The sequence below is a fragment of the Mus caroli genome, chromosome 10 (assembly GCF_900094665.2).
Source record: "Mus caroli chromosome 10, CAROLI_EIJ_v1.1, whole genome shotgun sequence".
In the NCBI taxonomy this organism is placed as follows: domain Eukaryota; kingdom Metazoa; phylum Chordata; class Mammalia; order Rodentia; family Muridae; genus Mus; species Mus caroli.
In genome coordinates this window covers 39814680-39837679 of record NC_034579.1, presented here as the reverse complement: position 1 = coordinate 39837679, position 23000 = coordinate 39814680, and the positions used below count along the sequence as shown (strand labels likewise).

Below are 23000 nucleotides of genomic sequence, written 5' to 3'. Positions count from 1 at the left end.
ATAAGACAAAAAGGCCACCAACAGATTGGGAAAGGATCTTTACCTATCCTAAATCAGATAGGGGACTAATATCCAATATATATAAAGAACTCAAAGCAAATGTTTCTAATTGAGTTATGACTTCTAAGTAGAGCTAGGGTAACAGATGTTTATAATTGACACAAATCTATAATTTTACCCTACCCATTTATCTAATACATAATTGCATGTCATACTAATTCAGATATTAAGTAGTTCTATCAAATTCATTGTAAATATTAAATGATTCACATGCGTATTACCACCTCTTTTACAGACCTTAATGTTTACTGATATTAAAATATCATAGTTATAATATTTTAATAATATGGCTAATAAATGGCAAACATACATTATACTCTTTTAAAATTAAAGCACCAATACCCAGGGTACACTGAAGGATATACAAAATCACAGGGAACCAGCCCTCTCTCAGAAATATAATCTATCGGTGTAAAACACATGTGTGTGATGGTTGGCTTTGCCAATTCGGCACTATCTAGAATCACTTGGCAGGACAGTCTCAATGCGGAACTGTCTACAGAGCTGGCCTGTGGGTGTAGTTACTGGAGGTCACCTTGATGGTGCTAATGGGTGTGGGAGACACCATTCCCTGGGTTTAGGTTCTGGACTGAGAGCAGGGAAGCGCAGTGAGTAGTGCGCACGCACGCATGCATGCATGCATTTCTGCTTATTCCTGACTGTGCATGTGGTGTGACTTAGGTGCTTCAACTTCTGCTGCCTCAACTTCCGAGCAAAAATGAACTGCAACCAAAATTAAATATACAACCGTGAATTACTTATTTAAAAATAATTCCCTAAATTGCTTTTGTTGGGTAATTTATCATACCAAAAGAGGATGAAATTAGCATAGTAAACTAAGAATATTCTGGCAGGCGTGGTGGCCCATGCCTTTAGTTCCAGTACTCAGGAGGTAGAGGCAGGAGGATGCCTTTAAGTTCAAAACTAGCCTGAGGCTTTTCAGTGAGACTTCTTCTCAAGGGAGAAAGAGGGAGGGGAACAGAAGGAAGGGAGAACAGGGTGTGGTGTTGGGGTCGGGAAGGAAGGGATCAGGGCGATGCACGGAGTCATGACCCTCTGCCACACAGCATGCTCTAGGCTAATGAGGTTACATGGGGCCTTGAATCTTTTTAAAATATTTTGTTTTCAAGGAGTAAAGAGAGGGCTCCATGGTTAAGAGTGCTCTACTGCTCTTACAGAGGACGGGAGTTTCCTTCCCAACTCCCACATGATGGCTGACAACTCTCTGTAACTCCAGTTGCAGGATAAGGACCCCCTTTCCTGACCTCCAAGGTCTCTGGCACAAGTGGTACACATATGCACACTTAGGCACACAAAATAAAATGAAATATAAATTAAAAAAAAAGAATTCTAGTACTGAGCACAGAGGCCAAAGCAAGAGGATTAAACATTCAAAATCTATAATAAAGTCCTTCACACCGTCATTCTTTATATTTGTATTTACGTGTATATGGTGTGTGTGCCATCTGAGTGCAGGATCCTAGAGGCCAGAAGAGGGTGTAGGACCCCTGGGAGATGGAGTTACGGGTGATTATGCCCATCTGACGTGGATGCTAGAAATGAACTGAGGATCCACCTTACTGACCCATTGACTGACACGTGTGTGTGTGTGTGTGTGTGTGTGTGTATGTGGGTTTGTGTGGTGTGGTTGTGTCTGGTAAGTGTGGTCGTGGTGTGTCTGTGTGTGTAGGGGGGTGTCTGTGGCCTGTGTCTGTAGTTTATGTGTATCTGAGGTGTGTGTGGTGCAGTGTGGGCCTGTGATGTGTATGTCTGTGGTGTGTGTTGCGTCTCTGTGGTGTAGGAGTGACCAGTGTGTGTGTTTATACAAACAAAAAAGAATGAATACCAGTATTCCACAGTGATTGTACACACACACAAACACACATTTTTTTTTTTTTTCATTTAGATATTTGGAGGCTTGGAACTGAATCCAGGGCCTCTCCTCTAAATGCTAAGAAAATATTCTACCACCCTACTATACTCCATGCCCCAATGTTCTATTAAACATGTCAGATCATAACATGTTGTGATTATATAGTAGGTCATTAGGTCATATTTAACATTAGGTCATAAATAACATTAAGTCATGTGAAGAGATTTTATTACTGTATATGTATTCGTAAGTCCATTAATAAACATATTTGACTAATTGCTCAGATTAATTGCTTGGAATCATCTAAATATGTAAAAATCCAATGTTGGGTTAAAAGCACTGGCTGCTCTTGCAGAGAACCTGGGTTCAGTTCCCACCACCCACATGACTGATCACAATGGTGTACAACTCCGGTTCCAGAGGATCTGACGCCTTCTTCTCACTTGCTCAGGTACAACAATCATGTGGCATCCTTAAATGAAGGAAAATACCCATATACATAAAGTAAATAAAACTTAAAAAAACCTAGCTTCCTATTAAAACACAGCACACTGCTTATGATTCCACCATCAGGTGTGCTGTGTGGTAGGTACTGACATTCTAAGTCTGTGCTCTATTGTAGAGATAGCCCAACTCCACTCTAAGATAGATGACTACATGCACACAAAAAAGAACGCATATCAGTATGTCTAAAGTGACGTGTGTGTGTTTGAACTGTGGATAGCATGATTAGAGGGGATTTATTTATTTTAGAGAATTGCTGTTATTTAATTACGTGTATGTACAGGTACTTTTGAAGAGCAGAACTAGAGCTTACAGGGGGTTGTAAGCTGCCAAAATGGATACTGGGACCCTGGGTCCTCTCCAAGAGCAGTATGTGTACTTCTCTGCTTGGCTGTATTGATTCATTTACGGTGCATCAGGTGCATGTGCACATACATGCACATACATGTACATACATGCAGCTACACAGATCAGTGTTAGCTGTCTTCTTCCATTACCCTTCACCTTATGTGTTTTAAAGAGTTTATGTGTGTAAGTGTCTTGCCTGCATGTATGTATGTACAGCACAAAGTCACAGATGGCTGTGAGGTGCCACATGGGTGTTTAGAACTCAAACAGGGTTCTCTGCAAGTGCAGCCAGGTTCTAATCACTGAGCCATCTCTCCAGCCACTGTTCACCTTACTGAGCACCACTAAATCTGGAGCTCAGGTTTGAAGGCAGGGCTGGGTGGCCAGCTAGCCCCTAGGCACCCTCCTGTCTCTGCCTCCCCAGAGCCCATGCTATGACACATGGCAGGTTTCAAGTGGGTCCTGGGGAGCTTAATTTGGGTTGTCACACTTGTCACATGGTTGTCACATGGTAAGCACGTGACCAGCCAAGTAATTATAGATAGTCTTCTAACTGTCCACAGTATGTAAAGTGAGGGGCGAGGGGAGGGGGGCGGGCAAGGATGAGGGGAGAGAGGAGAGTCTGCGTCAGGATGTATCATATGAGCAAAGAATACAAAGAAGAAAAAAAAAGGAGAAACATAGGAAGGAAGGGTGGATGGAGAAAATATCGCAAAGTGACGGCCTCCACATTTTAAAACCTTTATTTTTTTGTAAATAATGGACGGAGTCATAGGTCCCCTTTGCACACTTACATAGTATGGTTCTGCTTCTCTTTCAGTTATCTCATCCTGATAGAGAGTAAAGCAAGTTGGAATTCGTCCAAACCACACATCTCGAAGCACATCTTTGTCATCTGTCATTCTTCCAGTGGATGAAGCAGTACATATAGGCTAAGTTCTTCCTTCAACCAAAGCCAAACTGGAAACAGAATAAATAGCACTAGTCAGATCCTTCCAAGAATTAATGAAAATATTTCATAGGCAAAAAAATGAACACCAAAAAACTTCACCTAAAGAAAAGGTGGAGTGGAGTATGGGGAGGCCTCACTGATGTACACCTTAAATCCCAGCACTTGAGGCAGAGGCAGAGGGGCAGAGGCAGGTGGTTTCTCCAAGTATGAGGCCAGCCTGGCCTACATAGTGAGTGCCAGAACAGCTGGAGCTATGCAGTGAAACCCTGTCTCAGAAAGAGGGGAGGGGAGGGGCCCAGGGAGGAGGGGAGGAGAGGAGGCCAGGGAGGAGGGGAGGTAGGTAGGTAAAAGCCAGGAATTTCTACATTAGAGAAGCCGAGACAAGAGTCTGTAGCAAGACTGAGCTATTTGGTAAAACACAATCTCAAAAAGTCTGTGTGTATACACATGCATGCATATGTGCATGCATGTGTATGTGATGCCAATTACATATTCAAGTAATAAGCAACATAAGTCCCATCAAAATAGAAACTATACTTCTGCAAAATGTGTGTGTTTTTTAATGTTTCTTTTAATGCCTTCTTTCTTACAAACTGCAATCAGTTCTCTTAACTACTGGCCAGCCCCCCTCCCATTTTCCAGCTCAGCCCCTTCAAAGATTTCCCCAGCCATTCCTCCCTCAGTGCCTCACCAGTCTGCTTAAACAGTCCCGTCTCCCATTTTCCCCAGTGCTAGCCTCTCCAAACTATAGCAGCTATCTAGCCTATCTGCTCAGCCCAGCTTCTCCTGACTCAGCTGTCACCAACTGTCTCTTGTCACTCTGCTAGTCTCTCTACTGTCTACTAATAATATGGTCTCTGGCTCAGCTCAGCCTCTCCTGGCTCAACAGGTTCCCATTCTCTTCTGCTCAGCCTCCTTTCTACACTGACTGTCTTCTCTCCTCAGCCCTACTCAGTCCTTTCCTAAACCAACTGTCTTCTCTGACCCTACTCTCCTGCCACCTGGACCCTCGGCTCCTCTCTCTCAGCCTCTGCTGGCTCTTTATATCCTCTCCTATCCCTAGAATTCTAGAGGCAACCCAAACTGAAGGCCATAGGGTCAAGCAGTTCTCTTAAAGGGCCAAGTGACTAGCAACTGGGGATCCTTTAAAGGGCCAGGCACAAAGTAAATCACACCACATACTTCTTAGTTCTTCAAGCCTGGTAGACTCTTATCACTCACCTAAGAGAGAGCCTTGTACCTGTGCCTTATGATCTTAATCTAATTTCAGACGATTATTCACATAATTACACTTGTCCCATCTAATGTATTTAAGCTCTCCTACCACGCTTATCATTCCTCCTGAAAAAAATAAAAAGAATATTTGCTTTGATCTGCAGATGATAGCATATACCAATCAAGAACTGGGGTTGGTGGTGCAAGCCTATAGGCCTCATGGGTTGAGCCTGGGTGACATGAGTCCCTGCCAAACAAACAAGCAAGCAAACAAATAAACAACAACAAAAAGCTCTTTATTAAGTTTATTCCCCTTTCTAAAGTTCATCAGATGCATAACTTGGCCCCACCAATACTTCCAGTCATACTGATTACAACTCCGTCCTGTAGACCTCAGTAAGACTCAACCTCTAAATATCCAGTCGCTGTGCTCTGACTCCCCAGCCTAGTACTTACGCTGCTTTTCTCCAACTCTAACCCACACTGTGAAGTGACTAACACCCTCAGTCCCAGTGAAATATTTCTCCAACTCACAACATTCCTTACTCCACAGGGTAGCGCTGCTAGCTCACTCTGCACATGAGGAAAGTCTCAGGATCAGGGAAGGACAATGTGCATGAGCTCTGGGATAGCCCAGGCTATCATGCTCATACTCCATGCCACCTGTGTACATGATGAAACACACAGGGCAGCCCAAGGAGGTTCTACCTGAGTATTAAGGGTCAATATACAACCAAGACAGTGTTGGGCAGTTAATTCATAATTTTGTATAATGTATAAGAAAAATCCTAAATAATTGCATGGTTCCCTCCAAAATTATGGGCCTAGGTGGATATCAATTTAAAATTCTTTTTAGAGTTATTATTTTATGTTTATGAATGTTTTGTCTACATGTATGTGTGGGCAACATTCCTGATGCCCTGAAGATCCAGAACAGGGTGTCAGATCCCCCTGAACTGGAGTTACAAAAGGTTGTGAGCCACCATGCAGATGCTAGGAACTGAACTTGTTGCAAAAGCAACAAGTATTCCGATGGCTGAGCCATCTCTCCAGCAGAATATCAATTATTAACACCGAGGTACATCAAGGAGCTTGTTATCATCCTTTCTCCTCACCCAGGACAAACCCTTTGGGATTGCCATCAGTTAATCCATAGTTAAAGATCAGTCAGCTGTTGGCCATCCACACATAAGCAAACTGCCTTAGGTGGGAAAAGACCTGCCTTATGTCAAACTACTGGCCACTAGTCAACTCAGAATAAGGACCCTGGTACTTAGCAGTGCCTTAACTTTTATTAAATATATACAAGTATTCTATGCTAGTGATATACATATGTAAATTTCATCCAGTACCACAGTGAGACTTCAAATTCAAGCATGCTTAAATTCTACACTCAAAAGAAAAATTTCTGAATGTACAAATCACTCAAATTAACTTGCTGAAAACAGGAAGCCCTCATTACTTCCTGACTAGGTTAACAGCTGATCTTTAGAATAAATGTCCAGGCTGGAGAGATGGACCAGCAGTTCAGATTGCCCACTGAGCTTCCAGAAGACCTGAGGTCTTTCTAGCACCCAGCTAGGATTCCTCAGAAGCACCTGTAATCCCAGTTCCCAATTCCCAGTTCTGGCTTCTTTGGGCATCCACAAACATATCATAAATTCACACAGATACACACTGAAACAAATAAACATTAAAAATCAAAGTAAAATAAATTTAAAATAAGTAAAATGAATAAATTTATGTGGTTATGGACTGGACAGATGTCTTGGTGGGGAAAGGCACTTGCTGGGCAGTCTAATGACTTGACTTAGACTACTGAGAGCTACATGGTGTGAAGAGAAAACTGGCTGTCCTGATCTCCACATGGCTGCATGGCAGATGTGCACACAAGCACAAACATACCCCATCCACACATAGGAATCTCAAGTTATACTACAGGGTATAGTCATAAAGACAGCCTGGTGCAGGAATAAAAACACACAGGAAGAGCAATAGAAAAGAAGATCCAGAAATAAAATGACAAAGCTATGTATCCACTTAATTTTTAACAAAGGAGGCAAAAACATACTGGAAAACAGACAGCCTCTCCAGCAAACAGTGCTGGCCCTCCTGGCTGTACCTGCAGCAAAATGAAATTAGTCTTACCTTTCACCTTGTATAAAAATCAATACAAAATAGACCAAGGACCTTAATTTAAAACTTGAAACACTACAATCTGAAAGAAAACACCTTTTAAACTACTGGGATAGGAAGAACTTTCTGAACAGAACACAACAGCACAGGAGCCAACCTCAAGTATCAGCAGGTGGGGCCACAGCAAAAAACACAGTAGCCACAGACAGCCCGCAGAATGGGGCTTACCAGCTACACTCAGGCAAGGGCTAATATCCAAACTTACAAAGAACTGCAGAAATTAAACACCAAGGAAATAACACTGCCAATTAGCAAGTGGGCAAATAAACTTGAATATTCATTGTTCAAAAAAAAAAAAAAAAAAGAGAAACACAATGGCCAATACCTTTAAAAAAACAATGTGGGTTTTTTTTTTTTTCAGATTTATTTATTTAATGAATTTGAGTACACTGTAGCTGTCTTCAGACACACCAGAAGAGAGCATCAGATCCCATATCAGATGGTTTTGAGTCACCGTGTGGTTGCTGGGAATTGAACTCAGTACCTCTGGAAGAGCACTCAGTGCTCTTCACCTCTGAGCCATCTCTCCAGGGAATGCAGATTAAAACTACTCTCAGAGCATCTCACCAATGGCTATCGGTCATCAATAAATGTGACAACAAATGTTGGAGAGGATGTGCAGAGAAAGGAACCTCAACCACGATTAGTGGGGCACAAAACACTGCAGCTGTCATGAAACTCAGTTTAACAATTTCTCAGAAACTTGAATTATCATGTGATCTCCTATTTCAGTTCTGAGTATACCCTAGCATAGACGAGCTTCCACCCTCATCTTTATTACTGCTTTATTTCACGAGAGCAAGGAACTGAGAGCAACCTCAATCCCATCAACAGACAAATGGACAAGGAAAATTGGTATATATAAAATTATGTATGTATATATACATATATGTATATATACACACACACAAATATATATGTATATGTGCGTATATATATATATACACACAAATATATATGTATATGTGTGTATATATATATATATATACACATATATATATGGAATACTGTTCAGCTCAAAAGAAAAATGAAATCACAAATTTTGCAGGAAGATGGATGGACTTAGAATATATATTATTAAGCAAGGTCACACAATCTTAGAAGAAGAAAAAAACACATTTCTTCCTTACATGCAGAATCTAACATGTATGCATCTGTGTGTGTGAATACATATATTCGTAGATACAGTAACATATGAAAGAGAACAAGAAAAGCTAACATTAGGGAATGAAGAAGGAAGGAATGCAAGTAGTAAATACAAGCTGTTTTCGAGTTCTGACTCTATCGTGTTTTTTTATTGGTGGTAGTGGTTTTGGTAATGGGTAAGTGCATAAAACAGTGGAAATATAAAATCCAATGTGGATGGGTGGTGGTAGTGAACACTTTTAATCCCAGCACTTGGGAGGCAGAGGCAGGCAGATCTCTGTGAGAAGGAGGCCAACCTGATCTACAGAGTGAGTTCCATGACAGCCAGGACTACACAGAGAAACTCTGTTTCAAAAACAAAACAAAAGAAAACAAACAAACAAACAAAAATAAGTAAATAAGGAAGGAATGAAATACATAACTTGCAATGTGAAGATCCACAGCTCCTGTTTCTCTATAAAATGCATAGAAGCTCATTGAATTGCATAGTCTTTGGGTGTTTCTTTTTTCTTCAACTTTTTAAAAATATAATAAAGCTTAAAATAAAATTTAAATGTTTTTTAATTGGAAAAAATAATCAGCTTACGGATATTTCCTGATTTTGAGGTAAGGGCTCAGTATATTTTATCAGAACAATAGAAACCTAAGACACACTAATATGCATATCTGAAATGGAATGATATAAAGTAGTTTGGGGAACCTTGAAACATCCAGTCAACTATGACTCTTGCTCAAGAGAAGACAGCTACAAACTTCCTTAACTAACACATTTGAAGAAAACTCAATTCAGTTGTAAAGTTTTTTGTTTACTTTTGGTTGTATTCGGTCAAAACCAGTGCCTTAGACATACTAAGCAGGTATTCTACCATTTGATTTGCAATTTAAATGTTTAAGTCACTATCAAGGACCTCAAGGAGGTCTGTAATTATAGCTACCAATCAGGCCGAGGCAGAAGGATCATTAAGTTCAAGGCCTGGGCTACAGAGTCAAGTCAAGGCCAGCATGGGAAACAGTGAAACCCTGTTGCAAAAAGGAGAAGAGCTTTTCAGACAGAGCTCAGCAGTAGAGTGCTTGCCTAGCAGACCTGATGGCCTATGTAGAGCAGTAAGCAGTAATTGGCAGCTCCAACTCTTACTCAAGAGAAAGGAGTCAGGATGTTGAACATCTCCTTAAGTGCTTCTCAGCCATTCAGTATTCCTCAGTTGAAAATTCTTTGTTTAGCTCGTACCCCATTTTTAAAATAGGGTTATTTGGTTCTCTGGAGTCTAACTTCTTGAGTTCTTTGTATAAATTAGATATTAGCCCTCTATTGGATGGAAGATTGGTAAAGATCTTTTCCTAATCTGTTGGTTGCCTTTTTGTCTTATTGACAATGTCCTTACAGAAGCTTTGCAATTTTTGAGGTCCCATTTGTTGATCCTTGATCTTACAGCACAAGCCATTGGTGTTCTGTTTAGGAATTTTACCCCTGTACCCATACCTTCGAGGCTATTCCCCACTTTCTCTATAAATTTCAGTGTATCTGGTTTTATGTGGAGGTCCTTGATCCATTTGGACTTACTTGAGCTTTGTACAAGGAGTCAAGAATGGAATCAGTTTGCATTCTTCTACATGCTAACCTCCAGTTGAGCCAGCACTATTTGTTGAAAATGCTGTCTTTTTTCCAGTGGATGGTTTTAGCTCCTTTGTCAAGATCAAGTAACCATAGGTGTGTGGATTCATTTCTGGGTCTTCAATTCTATTCCACTGTCTGTCTCTGTACCAATACCATGCAGTTTTTATCACAACGGTTCTGCAGTACAGCTTGAGGTCAGGGATGGTGATTCCATCAGAAGTTCTTTTATTGTTAAGAATAGTTTTTGTTATCCTAGGTTTTTTGTTATTCCAGATGAATTTGCAAATTGCTCTAACTCAGTGAAGAATTGAGTTGGAATTTTGCTGGGGATTGCATTGAATCTGTAGATTGCTTTCTGCAAGATGTACATTTTTTACTATATTAATCCTGCTAATCCATGAGCATGGGAGATCTTTCCATCTTCGATTTCTTTCTTCAGAGATTTGAAGTTCTTATCATACAGATCTTTCACTTGCTTAGAGTCACACCAATGTATTTTATATTATTTGTGACTATTGTGAATGGTGTTGTTTCCCTATTTCTTTCTCAGTCTGTTTATCCTTTGTGTAGAGGAAGGTCACTTATTTGTTTGAGTTAATTTTATATCCAACTACTTTGCTGAAATTGTTTGTCAGGTTTAGGATTTCTCTGGTGGAATTTTTGGGGTCACGTAAGTATACTAGCATACCATCTGCAAATAGTGATATTTTGACTTCTTCCTTTCCAATTTGTATCCCTTTGATCTCCTTTTGTTGTCTATTTGCTCTGGCTAGGGCTTTAAGTACTATATTAAATAGGTAGAGAGTGGGCTGCCTTGTCTAGTCCCTGATTTTAGTGGGATTGCTTCATGTTTTTCTCCATTTAGTTTGATGTTGGCTACTGGTTTGCTGTATATTGTTTTTTAATATGTTTAGGTATGGGCCTTGAGTTTCTGATCTTTCCAAGACTTTTATCATAAAGGGGTGTTGGATTTTGTCAAATGCTTTCTCAGCATCTAATGAGATGATCATATGCAAATCAAAACAACCCTGAGATTCCACCTCACACTAGTCAGAATGGCTAAGATCAAAAACTCAGGTGACAGCAGCTGGCAAGGATGTGGAGAAAGAGAAACACTCCTCCATTGCTGGTGAGATTGCAAACTGGTACAACCACTCTAGAAATGAGTTTGGTGGTTTTTCAGAAAGTTGGACATAGTACTACGTGAAGATCCAGCAATACCACTCCTGGGCACATACCCAGAAGATGCTCCAACATATAATAAGGATACATGCTCCACTATGTTCATAGCAGCCTTATTTATAATAGCCAGAAGCTGGAAAGAACCCAGATGTCCCTCAACAGAGGAATGGATACAGAAAATATGGTACATTTATACAATGGAGTATTACTCAGCAATTAAAAACAATGAATTTATGAAATTCTTAGGCAAAGGGATGAATCTGGAGGATATCATCCTGAGTGAGGTAACCCAATCACAAAAGAACACACATGATATGCACTCACTGATAAGTGAATATTAGCCCAGAAGCTTGGAATACCCAAGATACAATTCAGAAACCACATGAAACTCAAGAAGAAGGACTACCAAAGTGTGGATACTTCGATCCTTCTTAGAAGGGGGAACAAAATACCTATGGAAGGAGTTACAAAATGTGTAGCAGAGACTGAAGGAATAACCATCCAGAGACTGCCCCACCTAGGGATCCATCCCATATACAGTCACCAAGCCCAGACACTGGGCCAACAAGTACTTCCTGACAGGAGCCTGACATAGCTGTCTCCCGAGAGGCTCTTCCAGTGCCTGACAAATACAGAAGTGGATGCTCATAGCTATCCATAGGACTGAGCACAGGGTCCTCAATGAGGGAGCTAGAGAAAGGACCCAAGGAGTTGAAGGGGTTAGCAGCCCCATAGGAGGAACAACAATATGAATTAACCAGTACTCTCAGAGCTCCCAGGGACTAAACCACCAACCAAAAAGGACACATTGTGGGACTCATGGCTCCAGCTGTACATGTAGCAGAGGATGGCCTAGTCAGTCATCAATGGAAGGAGAGGCCCTTGGTCCTGTGAAGGTTCTATGCCCCAGTATAGGGTAATGCCAGGGCCAGGCAAGTGGGAGTGGGTGGATTGGTGAGTAGAGTGGAGAGGGGACGGAATAGGGGGATGAGGTTTTCGGAGGGGAAACCAGGAAAGGGAATAACATTTGAAATGTAAATAAAGAAAATATCTAATAAAAAGGAATAGAGGAAGTTGTCAGAGTCCTTTAACACATTTATGGTCAAGTCATGAGACGTAAATAGTAATTCATGGCACATGGAATGGTCTCTCCTTAAATTCACAATCACTGAAAATAACTGACAATAAATGAAACCTAAAAAGGCCCAAGGCTACATTGGGAAAGCTCTTTCCCTTCCCAAGAAGTAAAGACCCAGTTGGTAGGAGTCCAAAACACTATTCTAGATAGATGATCACCATAAACCAAAACACCGTGCCTGGATATGACTTCTTTTTCTATCTGATGCTCAGGGCACTTGACCATGTTGGTCTTTCTCTGTTATTCTCTTCTGTTCTTCTTCTTCCTAAATCAGAGCAAAGAGAAGCCAACACTCTCTCCTCTAATTTTTGAGTCCCTCCTCAAAGAAGATACAAGGATAGACTTTGAGGAATGAAAAATACCTCAAAACTCAAATATAGGCAGGGCTTTTTGTTTTGTTTTGTTTGTCTGTTTGCTTGTTTTTTAAAGGGAGGGTCTCATTATGTAGCCCTGGCTATGTTGAAACTCACTTTAGATCAGGCTAGCTTTGAATTCAGAGAGTTCTGGGCAGGCACCACCATACCCAGGGAGGCATGGACTTTAACTAATCGTGTAATTCAGCCATGTTTATGAACATTCTATAATAGCGACATACACCAAGAAATAAATTAGAGGCTTGCATCTTATTTGCAATTCTTTCTGCTTTTAGTTTTTGAGACAGAGTTTCAAACTGTGACACAGACAGAACTCCAACTCTCAGTCTCCTTGAAGCCCCCCACTGTTGGCCACACTGGCCACGGATATATTTGGACTTCAGGGAAAGAAGCCAACTGAAGCAAGGCAGATCAGCTAAACAGAACATGGTACTGTTGACATACATTTTGTAAACCAAACTGCCTAAGAGATTAGTGGAATGTAAGCAAGGCTACTTATTACTTCAAATTATGCAGTCAATATTAATAACTGCTCATCTTGGGGCTGTGAGATGGCTCAGTGGTTAAGAGCACTGTCACTTTTCCAGAGGACCTAGGTTCAATCCCAGCACATCACCAGGCAGGTCACTGTTATCTGCAATTCTAACTCCAAGAGAGCTGATACCTCTGACCTCCACTGACACCAGAACACAGGTGTACATACCCACATGCAGAGATACACATTCTTTTATGTATTATTTATTATTAATCATTAGAAAGAGAAAAGTTCACCTATAAGAATTTTGTCTCTCTGGTCTAATAAATCTACATTAAATGTATAAGCAAAATAGGTGATGCCATTTTCTACTGACCCTTAGTTAACATGTCTTTCCTCACGTGTAAAATGAAAAACAGCACTACCACATTAGTCATGAACAAAGCAATTCATTTATATGGCATGAAACTGTAATTTCAGGACCTAGGAAACAGGGAGGAGACAAGTTCCCTGCCCACCTGGGCTACATCAACAAACTATGCCTCAAAAGCAAGTGGGGAGGGGCAGAAGGGACCAGGGATGTGGCTGAGTGGTAGAACACCTGATTAGTCTTCATGAGGTTCTGGGTTCAAACTCCAACACACACACAAAATGCTTTAGGAACTAAGAATAATTAAAAACATAAAGGCAAATAATCTTAACAATAAAGGAAAGTGTATTAGTTAGGGTTTCTACTGCTGAGACAAAACACCATGATCAAAAAGCAATTTGAGGAGGAAAAGGTTTATTCAGCTTACACTTCCACATCACAGTTCATCATCAAAGGAAGTCAGGACAGGAACTCAAACATGGCAGGAACATAGAGGCAGGAGCTTATGCATAAGTCATGGAGGTGTGCTGCTTACCGGCATGTTCAGTGAGTGGCCTACTCAGCCTATTTTCCTATAGAATCCAGGACCACCAGTCCAGGGATGGCACCAGCAATGATAGGCTTCTCTCTTCCCCAATAGGTCACTAATTGAGAAAATGCCTTACAGCTGGATCTCATGGAGGCATTTCCTTAGCTGAGGCTCCTTCCTCGATGATGACTCTACTTTGTGACATGTTGACACAGGCCCAGCCAATACAGAAAGTAAATTCTAAAAACTATGGATCAAACACACTGCTAAAATATTCAATATAGCCAAGCTAAAGAGATGGCTCAGCAGTTGAGAGCAGTTAAGCACTATGCTCTGCTAGAGTTCAGTTCTCAGCACCAACAACTACCTCTAACTCCAGCCCCAGGGGACCTGCTATCTCTGCACTTGGGCACCTGTACTCATACACACATACACTTAAATAAAGATAATAAAATGTTTTAAAGAAAACATTAAATTTAGTCAATAAATCCTAATCCTTTGATAGGTCAAGGTAGGTGGTATATACTAGGTGAATACAGAAAACCTTAGACATGCTGGGGCAGCAGAGGTGCACACCTTTAATCTCAGCACTAGGGAGCCAGAGGCTGATGGATCTCTGTTTGAAGCCAGCCTGGATTATAGCATGAATTCCTGGACACCCAGGGCTACACAGAAAAACCCTATCTCAAAAACAAAACAACCAACCAACCAACCATCCATCCTTAGTCATTAGAAGGACATAGTAGAAAGGCTAATCCCCATGTCTAGATGTGTCCCTTCCGCCCTGTGCATGTGCTGGTGTGCCCCTCTCTGCTTTACCTTCCGACTATCACATATTCAGTGCTCGTCTCTAAAAGCCTTTCTTCTATGCAGGAATGGGGCAGCGCATCCCTGTCCTTCACGGATGCACCATTTCTCCTCTTCTACACAACTGACAAGCTTGCTTAAAGGTGTTTATCTGTACACCTGACACCTCCAGGAGACAGTAATGCACTTCCGTGGGGAAAGGACTATATGTCACATACCATTTTCCTTCTTACACCTGGAACACTATCTGGAACATAGCAGGTACACAAATACATTATCTGGATTTTTTAAGTTTCTTTAGAAAGAGTACATGAACCTGCCAAATTTTGTGTAAGAATGAGATTAAAAGAAAATCAGATGATCACAGGGGAAGGAGGTGTTGAAATAGGATTTTTGTAGCCCAGAGAGGGTGGGGGTGGGGGGAACAACTCAAACTCACTGTGTAGCACAGGCTTGCCTTGAATTTCCGACAATTCTGCTTCTCTCCCAAGTACTGGGATTACAAACATGTACTGCTCAGCCTCAAACAACAGTTTTAACTCGCTAGAAATACTATCTTTTATACCATTTCACACTGGATATACACGGCCTGTATGTTCTCATTTGATAATATAAATGATAAATTCGAGATGGAATGGCTGAATGATTTTCTAAAATCCTGTGGCTACAAAAGAACAGAGTCAATAGCAGATGCCACACTTGATCTCCTGATCTCTTTCCTCCCATCTTACTGCAGTTTGCTGGCATCCTCTCCAACCCCAAACACCCCTTTATGCATGGTAAATAGTCAATTAAAGGTTACTTCTAAGGGTTTTTCTTAAATACTTATTTTATTTGAGAATTTCAGACATGCATATGGTCAAATCTATAGCCCTCCAGCCCCCTTGCCCCCTAAACTCCCTCCCAGCTTCCTGAGCTCTTCAGAGTCCACCTGAACGTGGGCACAGGGCAATCTACTGAGGCATGAGCGGACTCTCCCTCTCCCAGCAGCCACAGCTCCTCCCCTCCCCATCCTGGATGTGGGCTGGCTTGCTCTGTACAGGTCTTGCCCATGTAGTCACTGCAAACGGTAAGATCATACGTAAAGGTTCTGTCCTGTCCAGCAAGTCTCCTTCCTCTGGCTCTACAGAAGCTTCTATAAGGAGGAGAGGAGTTATATACTACTGGATCTGTAGTGTTCAAAGAATTCTAAAACACTAACTTTGGAGATGCCCAATCAGGACTGGCAGCATTAGGATAGAGGAACCTCGGGGAGAGCATGTCAACAACCCCTAGAGCTACCTCTAACCCCTACACACTCACATGTACGCAAACACACACACTACACAACCACACAATAAATAAGTAAATAAAACAATAAATACACTTGGTACCTAACACATGGCAACGAATGGTCAAAGAAAAAGTCACACTCTCCAACTTACAGTGAGTATTATGTGCCCCCAGAAAAAATTTTAAATTAAAAATATAAATGGAGCAAGGTGTGGTGCTGAATATCCATAACCCCATTGCTCAGGAAGTAGAGGAGGACTAACAAGTCACAGCTGGCGTTGGCTATCTACCAAGCTCAAGGCCAGCCTGGGCTACATGAGATTCCATCTCAAAAACCCAAAAGGAAAATAACGTTAAGTTAAAAGTGTATTGAATATCTAACCTTCTCATATCACAGCTGAGCAACACGGTAAATGTAGAGCAGGCTTTTTATCCTTGTGAACCTGCACAGCCTACTGCAGCTGCCAGACACAACAAAGAGAATCTTAACATATCTGTCTATCAGGCTTGAAGGTAGCACTCCAAAATCCAAGTATAGAGTTCAGCTCAGCGGTAGAGTGCTTATCTAGCATATATGAGGCCCCAAGTTCAACTCCCAGCACTGAAGAGAAAGGGCGAGAGGGGAAGGAAAAATCACTTTATTTGCCAGAAATAATGATATAGTTAATTCCAGTTCTTTGGAAGTTGGGATAGAAAGATCACTAGTATTAGGTCATTCCTGACTACTATGCCTGTTTTTTTTTTGTCAACTTGCACAAAGTTAGGCATATTGGAGAAGAATTCTTAATTTAGAAAATGTCTCGGTACGACTGGCCTTTAGGCAAGTCTATAGGGCATTTTCTTGATTAACAATTGATGTGGAAGGGCCCATTCCCCCAAGGGCAGGCAGTGCCACATCTGTGCAGATGTGCCTGCCTGGTATTGCTGAGCATGCAATGGAGTAAGCAGGTAAGGACCATTCCTCCACAGCCTCTCCTCCAAGGTTCCTGACCCCAGGTTCCTGCCCTGACTTCCCTTCAAGATGGACTGTGATTTCAGGGCACAGAGCGGGAATAAACCCTGTCCTCCCCAAGTTGCTTTTTATCGCAGCAGTAGGATAATGCTAAAGATACCCCACAAATGAGTAAGACACCAGCCTGGGCTACATGGCAAGACCCTATTTCAAAAAGACTCAAAAAACCCAAGTAGTTCCTAACTGTGCCTGGTATTGTATCACAAAGTCACAACCATAAAGCTGAAAACACCTGTGATGAGCCACATTCAGGACTGTATATATCCAAAGGTGAGCACGCAGAAGCAACATGCGTCAACATTTTTGTAACTTTTGCCTGGGAATATTACTTGAGAGTTAATGCTGTAAAGGCTTCAGTGTCATGTGTGACCCCCCGCCCAGACACTTCACTAAGCCCCAATCTCCTTTCCTACAGAATGAAATTACTTCTCAAATCACAAGGTTGTTCCAGTGGGGAAAACCTACAAGGAATACACAGTAAGAGACATGCTGCAAATGCTAGGAAATGCAAGCAATTCCCTTACTGTCAAAGCTGTGGAAGCTCATGGACAAAGCAGTAAGGATATCAACTCAAGCCGCCCTAGAGAACCTGTGAGGTTTGAGAGAGGTGAAACGGAACAAGGCTCCCAGAGCTGTGCATGGAGGGCAAGCCTGGAGGTAAAGAGATTAAACAGAAGGCAATTTAGCAACTGAGGCAAACCAACTTGAGTACCGGGCCCAGAACATAGTAGGCTGGCAACCTTCCCAAGGTATATGGGAAGCTGTCCAGAAATGCACAGTGCCTAGTCTCTCCTTAAATTTGCAAATAGCTTCAAACATGGGTCTTTGGTAATGTCTAGTTCCTCTACATTCCTCCAGTCCGCCCATTCCCCCACTTTTCTGTGTCACTTACCCAAACCTTCCCATAAAGTTTCCAAATCTCCTTCCCTTTCTTTCTGTTTGTCTCATGACCCTATTTCTAGTTCCTCTTAAATCTACTGCTTCAGTCAATCTTAGCAAGGGGATTTATTGATTGGTTCCACTCTGGGGTAGGGAGAAAGAGGAGAGGATTTTATGTTCCCTCTGTATTTTGTGTGCCTCCCTCCCACCTAAAGGAAACATGGCCACAGGGCATCTTTCAAACAACTTTACATACCAAATATACTTGCTCCAACTTCCATTTTCACCTTCAGCTTGGACTCCTGACTTGTCTGACAAGTGTTTTCCTGCACATTGGACCTGTCATTTGGAAGTTTAACACCTGCACAACTGACGCTGACCTCAGGTCTTCCTCTCTCCCACTGCCACATCCTCCTCCACTATAGAAGCAGAAATCCCATTAGTCTGTTGCTCTGCCCACACACCTTACAATCATCCCTAACCATTCTTCCATACCTGACTACTCCAGTTCAGAAGCAACCACACCAGACTCAAGCCACTCTGACCACTTCTGCAGCCAACACGGCAATCAGATAATTGTAAAACTCAGCTTAGCTCAATTTGCTCCTGACTCAAACTTATCTCATTGAAAATAAAAATTAGAAGCCAGGCACCTGGGAGGCAGAGACGAGTAGATCCCTGTAATGAGCACAGGAAGAAAGAAAGAAAGAAAGAAAGAAAGAAAGAAAGAAAGAAAGAAAGAAAGAAAGAAGAAAAAAAGCCTTTTAGACATTACACCTAAGAACTCAGTTACATCACTTACTCAAGATAACCAGACACAGTCCTAGAACCCCATGATGCCCATGAGATGGTATATAAGCAGAGACCATGAGCAATGCTCTGCTCTGTACTTCTGGAGAGATGCCACTGTGATCTGCTCGGTGGCTGTAGAGTCTCCCCCAGGATGCTGACTGTTCAATCAGAAACTTCTGTTAGAGACTGGACCTGACTTTCAGCTAAGATAGGTAGAACAGGTGAGCAGCTTTGGTGAAGATATGCTTAGGACCATAGTTAGGAATTTAAATGTGAACATTGTGTAATGATCCTCAACTTTTGTATACTATGTAATAAAATATAACTTTTGTATACCATGTATATCTACTTTCTTGCTTGGGACAATCTCTGTGAATTCAAGGCTAGCCTGGTCAACAAAGCAAGGTCTATGACATCCAGGGCTGTTACACTGAGAAACCTTATTTCGAGAAACCAATTTGAAAAAAAACAGTAAAAGAGACAGTAAAAAGTAGAGCCAGGTGGTGGTGGTATACACTTTTAATCTCAGCTCTGGAAGACAGAGGTAAGTGGATCTCTGAGTTCAATGCCAGCCTGGTCTATAGAGCAAGTTCCAGAACAGTCAGGAATACACAAAGAAATCCTGTACAGAGAGATAGAGAGACAAAGAGACGAAGGAGTGAGTTGGGGAGGAAAGAAAAGGAAGGGTGGAAGGAAGGAATCTGAACTTTTAATCCCAGCCCTCAGAAGGCAGAGGCAAGCAGATAACTATGAGTTCAAGTTCAGCCTGATACAGGGCCACAGAGTGAGACCCTGTCTCAAAAAAAAAAAAAAAAAAAAAAAGTAAAAGTAAAAGTAAAAGTAAAAAATAGATGGTTCAGCAGTAAAGAATTCCGGCTGCACTTGCAGAGCGCATGGGTTTGACTCCCAGTCCCACATGGTGGTTCACATCCTTCAGTACCTCTAGTTCTAGCGGACTCCTTGATGGGCACTAGGCATAAATATGATGGGCATATGGATATGCAGGCAAAACCTGGTCACTTTATGATTAAAATGGAAAAAACATAAGTCTTTACAAAGTCCCACAATGACCTTGTCTCATCTCTAAGCACTCCTATTTGCCCCTGGAATGGGCTAGTATGCCCCAATGGCCTTTCCACGTAGCTTAGCCTCACTCACATACCTTTTCTGTGGACAGCACTAATATCTCCCATGCGCACCACCAATCCTACCCATCCCATTTCATTGGCTTATCATTTTTCTAGAACTTTCTATCACCTGGAAAATACTTTTTCCCCTTGGGACAGGTGCTCACTGTGTCACTCTGGTTAGTCTAAAACTCACTATGCAGACCAGGCTAGCATCCTGATTACCGAGATTAAAGTTCTGTGTGTGTGTGTGTTTGTGTGTTCTTTTCGGAGACAAGAGTCTTGCTCTGTAGTACAGGCTGGCCTCCAACCCAAAGCAACCTTCCTACCTCAGCTTCTCTAGCACAAAGATTAGAAACGTGGGCCATCACAGTTGGCGTTTGTTTTGTTTTTGGGTTATAGTTTGGTTTTGTGCTGCTCAGGATCCAATGCAGGGCCAAAAATGTTAGCTTGTTTTTGGGCTTTGGAGGATGTTGTCTGTGTGTTGCAAAGAGTCCCATGCCCCCCAGGATGGCAGCAAACCCACTAAATAGGCAAGGCTGGCCTTAAACTCCTGATTCTCCTGCCTTCACCCCACCTTCACTGCTGGAATTAAAGGTACGGGCCACAAAACTGGGCTCAAAGTACAATTAAACTTAGTGTAACATTCTCACCTGCCAAGACAACTACCATAAAGCCAATGTTCTTGTTCTCAAATTTCAATTCAAACAATAATTTTAATGAAGTCAGAATATTTGCATCTGACTCAAGTTCTTGGTATCAAAGAGCCAAGATACTTATCAGATGAATTATAGAAGGCTTTAGATAGTCAACTGCTCCTGGGGTTCTGACTAGTGAAGACTTGCTATGCTTTCTCAGGGAAAACAATGCTACATGCTTTGGGAGAAAAACCTACATGCCACCCAGATTCTTAGGTTCCTCAAGTTTATATTCTTTGAGAGCAATTTCAACAAAGTAACTAAATAATCGAAAGTGTTCTACTAACAGAAAAATGCATTTGTTAGTATTAAGTACTATAACTAAACTGAGACTCAAAGAACCGCACCGAAGAGAAACAGTCTGCGTTTAGATAGAATCAAAAAGCACCGAAACAATTACGATTTAAATAAAATACAAGTCCTTAACTTGATCTCCAGACTCGATGCTACATTTCCTACCTTAGTAAGGAACTGACATACTAACTACCCAAAGGGACATCTAGGCTACCCAAGGGCTCCGGGGCCGGTGTCTCGCCAACCCCACCTCCGCCCAGCGGCACCGCCTCCCCCGCCATCCCTCCGGGTGTGCTCTTTACACCGGCCGCTCGCCCGCAGTCCCTGCCGGGCCCCACTCCTGCCCCACACTTCCGCGCCCGGGACACACGTGAGCCCTACCCGAGGTGCCGGCTCTGCTCCGGCTTCCCGCAGCGCGAAAGCCGCTCGGTCGGGTTCTGTCTGCCGGGATCACACCGTCCTGCAGAGGCGCAGGAGCAGAAGTCCCAGTGCGCGCGCAGCCGCACAGTGCCGCCGCCCGGGTCAGAAAACAGCCCGGCGGGCACTTCCGCCCTCCGAACCAGAGCGAACCGCAGCGCCGGGCGCCCACCGTAGGTCCAGTCACCCTCGGCGCCCGGAGATGACGTCACCAAGGCCACGTGGCCAGCGCCCCGCCCTCCGAGCTCGGCCCAACCTGGCAAGACCCGAGTTGCTCCTGAGCGTGCGCAGACACACAGGGAACGCCTAAACTCGGAACGAGTTTGCGGGTTTTCTTCTTGGATGGACAGAACGCAGTCGTTGGTGTTCCGGGTTGTCAGTGTGACAGTTGTGGAAGAACAGAGAAATAAAGGATCCCGAGACATCGGCTGCCGTGGTAGCAGCATTTTTCTCTTCCTCACAAAACAGTATTGTAAAAGCCTTACTTTTAAGGGTGGTTGGGATTGGTTTAGTTGGGTTAGAGTCAGGACAGGGGTCTCAAGCTGCAGCTGCAGCAAGTCTGGGACTTACCTAGGTATCTCGGGTTCCTCAGTCTCCCAAGTGCTAGAACTGCAGACGTGAGCCACCACACCCGGCTTTCAAGATAAACCACATTCATTTGCTCGGTAGAACCTCCTCACTCCTCTAGGACCACAGTAGGCATTAGTGGCTGTATTTAACCCCAGTTGGTAAAAGTACCAAAACCTCCCTTACCTCTAAGAAAGAGTGCCTTTTCTACTTTTATTGCTTTGAAAATAAAACAAAACGTAAAGAGTACTTGAGCTGGGTCTTCACTCACCAAACATTTTAACACCCTCCTCCTCGTCCGTCCTCCTCCACCTTCTCTTCCTCCTTCTCTTCCCCCTCCTACGCTTCTTTTCTCTTTCCTTCCCCCACCCGGAGAGGATGGGGTGTCCAACTAGATCCTAAGAGATGGTTAATGGAGCCCCGGGAGCTGCAGTTACAGACAGTTGTGAGGCACCCAGTGCAGGCACTGAAAATGATTTTAGTCTTTTGCATGATCAGTGAGCACAATTAACTCTTAACTACACTGGTCTGTAGGCATTTCTCCAGCCGATTTTTTTTTCTTTCCTTTCTTCCTCCTTTTTTGGGTTTGAGACAAGCTCTCGTGCAGCGCTGACTGACCTCAAACTCTATGTATAATCATGGATACCCTTTAACCCCCATCCTCCGATCTGACCTTGAATTTACCATCCTTCTGCTTCAGTTTCTCTACTGGGATCTCTGCCACGACACTTTGCTGTCAGCAGCGGCAGAGGCTGGCCAGAGCCATGAATCTAAATAAAGGCAGTGTTACCTGAAGAAACCCAAGGGGGTCTTGTCAGACTTCTGTTGAGGAGAAGCTGGGTTGGCCTTCATAAGGCTCCACCTAATGTAATTTGGTGCCATTCTCTGGTTATCCTGGGTGTGGACCTTGTACCAGTGTCCACTTCCTGGCCAATACTTAATAAAACTTGCTCCAAATTTGCCTCAAACTTTGTTGTAGTGATCTTGCTCTTGCCCCATGAGTTTGACACCTTTCTTTTGTGAGGTTCCTTGAGCCTTGGAGGAGATGGTGTCCCTTTTATGGCTGAGCATACAATAGTCATTTCTTTTCAGTGCTTAGACCAGGTATGATTTCAGCTAGTAACTGATTACTGAGTTTAATATAGTAGAGATGTCTGC

At 42.6% G+C, this 23000-nt stretch overlaps 1 protein-coding gene across 2 annotated transcripts in view; it reads right to left on the bottom strand.

The window, feature by feature from the left end:
* The window catches only part of Atg5 (autophagy related 5), a 94203-nt gene extending 72718 nt beyond the window's left edge, over positions 1-21485 (bottom strand). For both annotated transcript variants that reach the window (XM_021174066.1, XM_029482723.1), the window contains exons 1-2: positions 21240-21485; positions 3580-3745 (exon numbers count right to left, since the gene is read on the bottom strand). In XM_021174066.1, the coding sequence (XP_021029725.1) occupies positions 3580-3687 (108 nt within the window). In that variant the 5' untranslated portion in view covers positions 3688-3745; positions 21240-21485. The remainder of the gene's footprint in view (positions 1-3579; positions 3746-21239) is intronic.
* Between the last annotated feature and the right edge of the window lie 1515 nt (positions 21486-23000).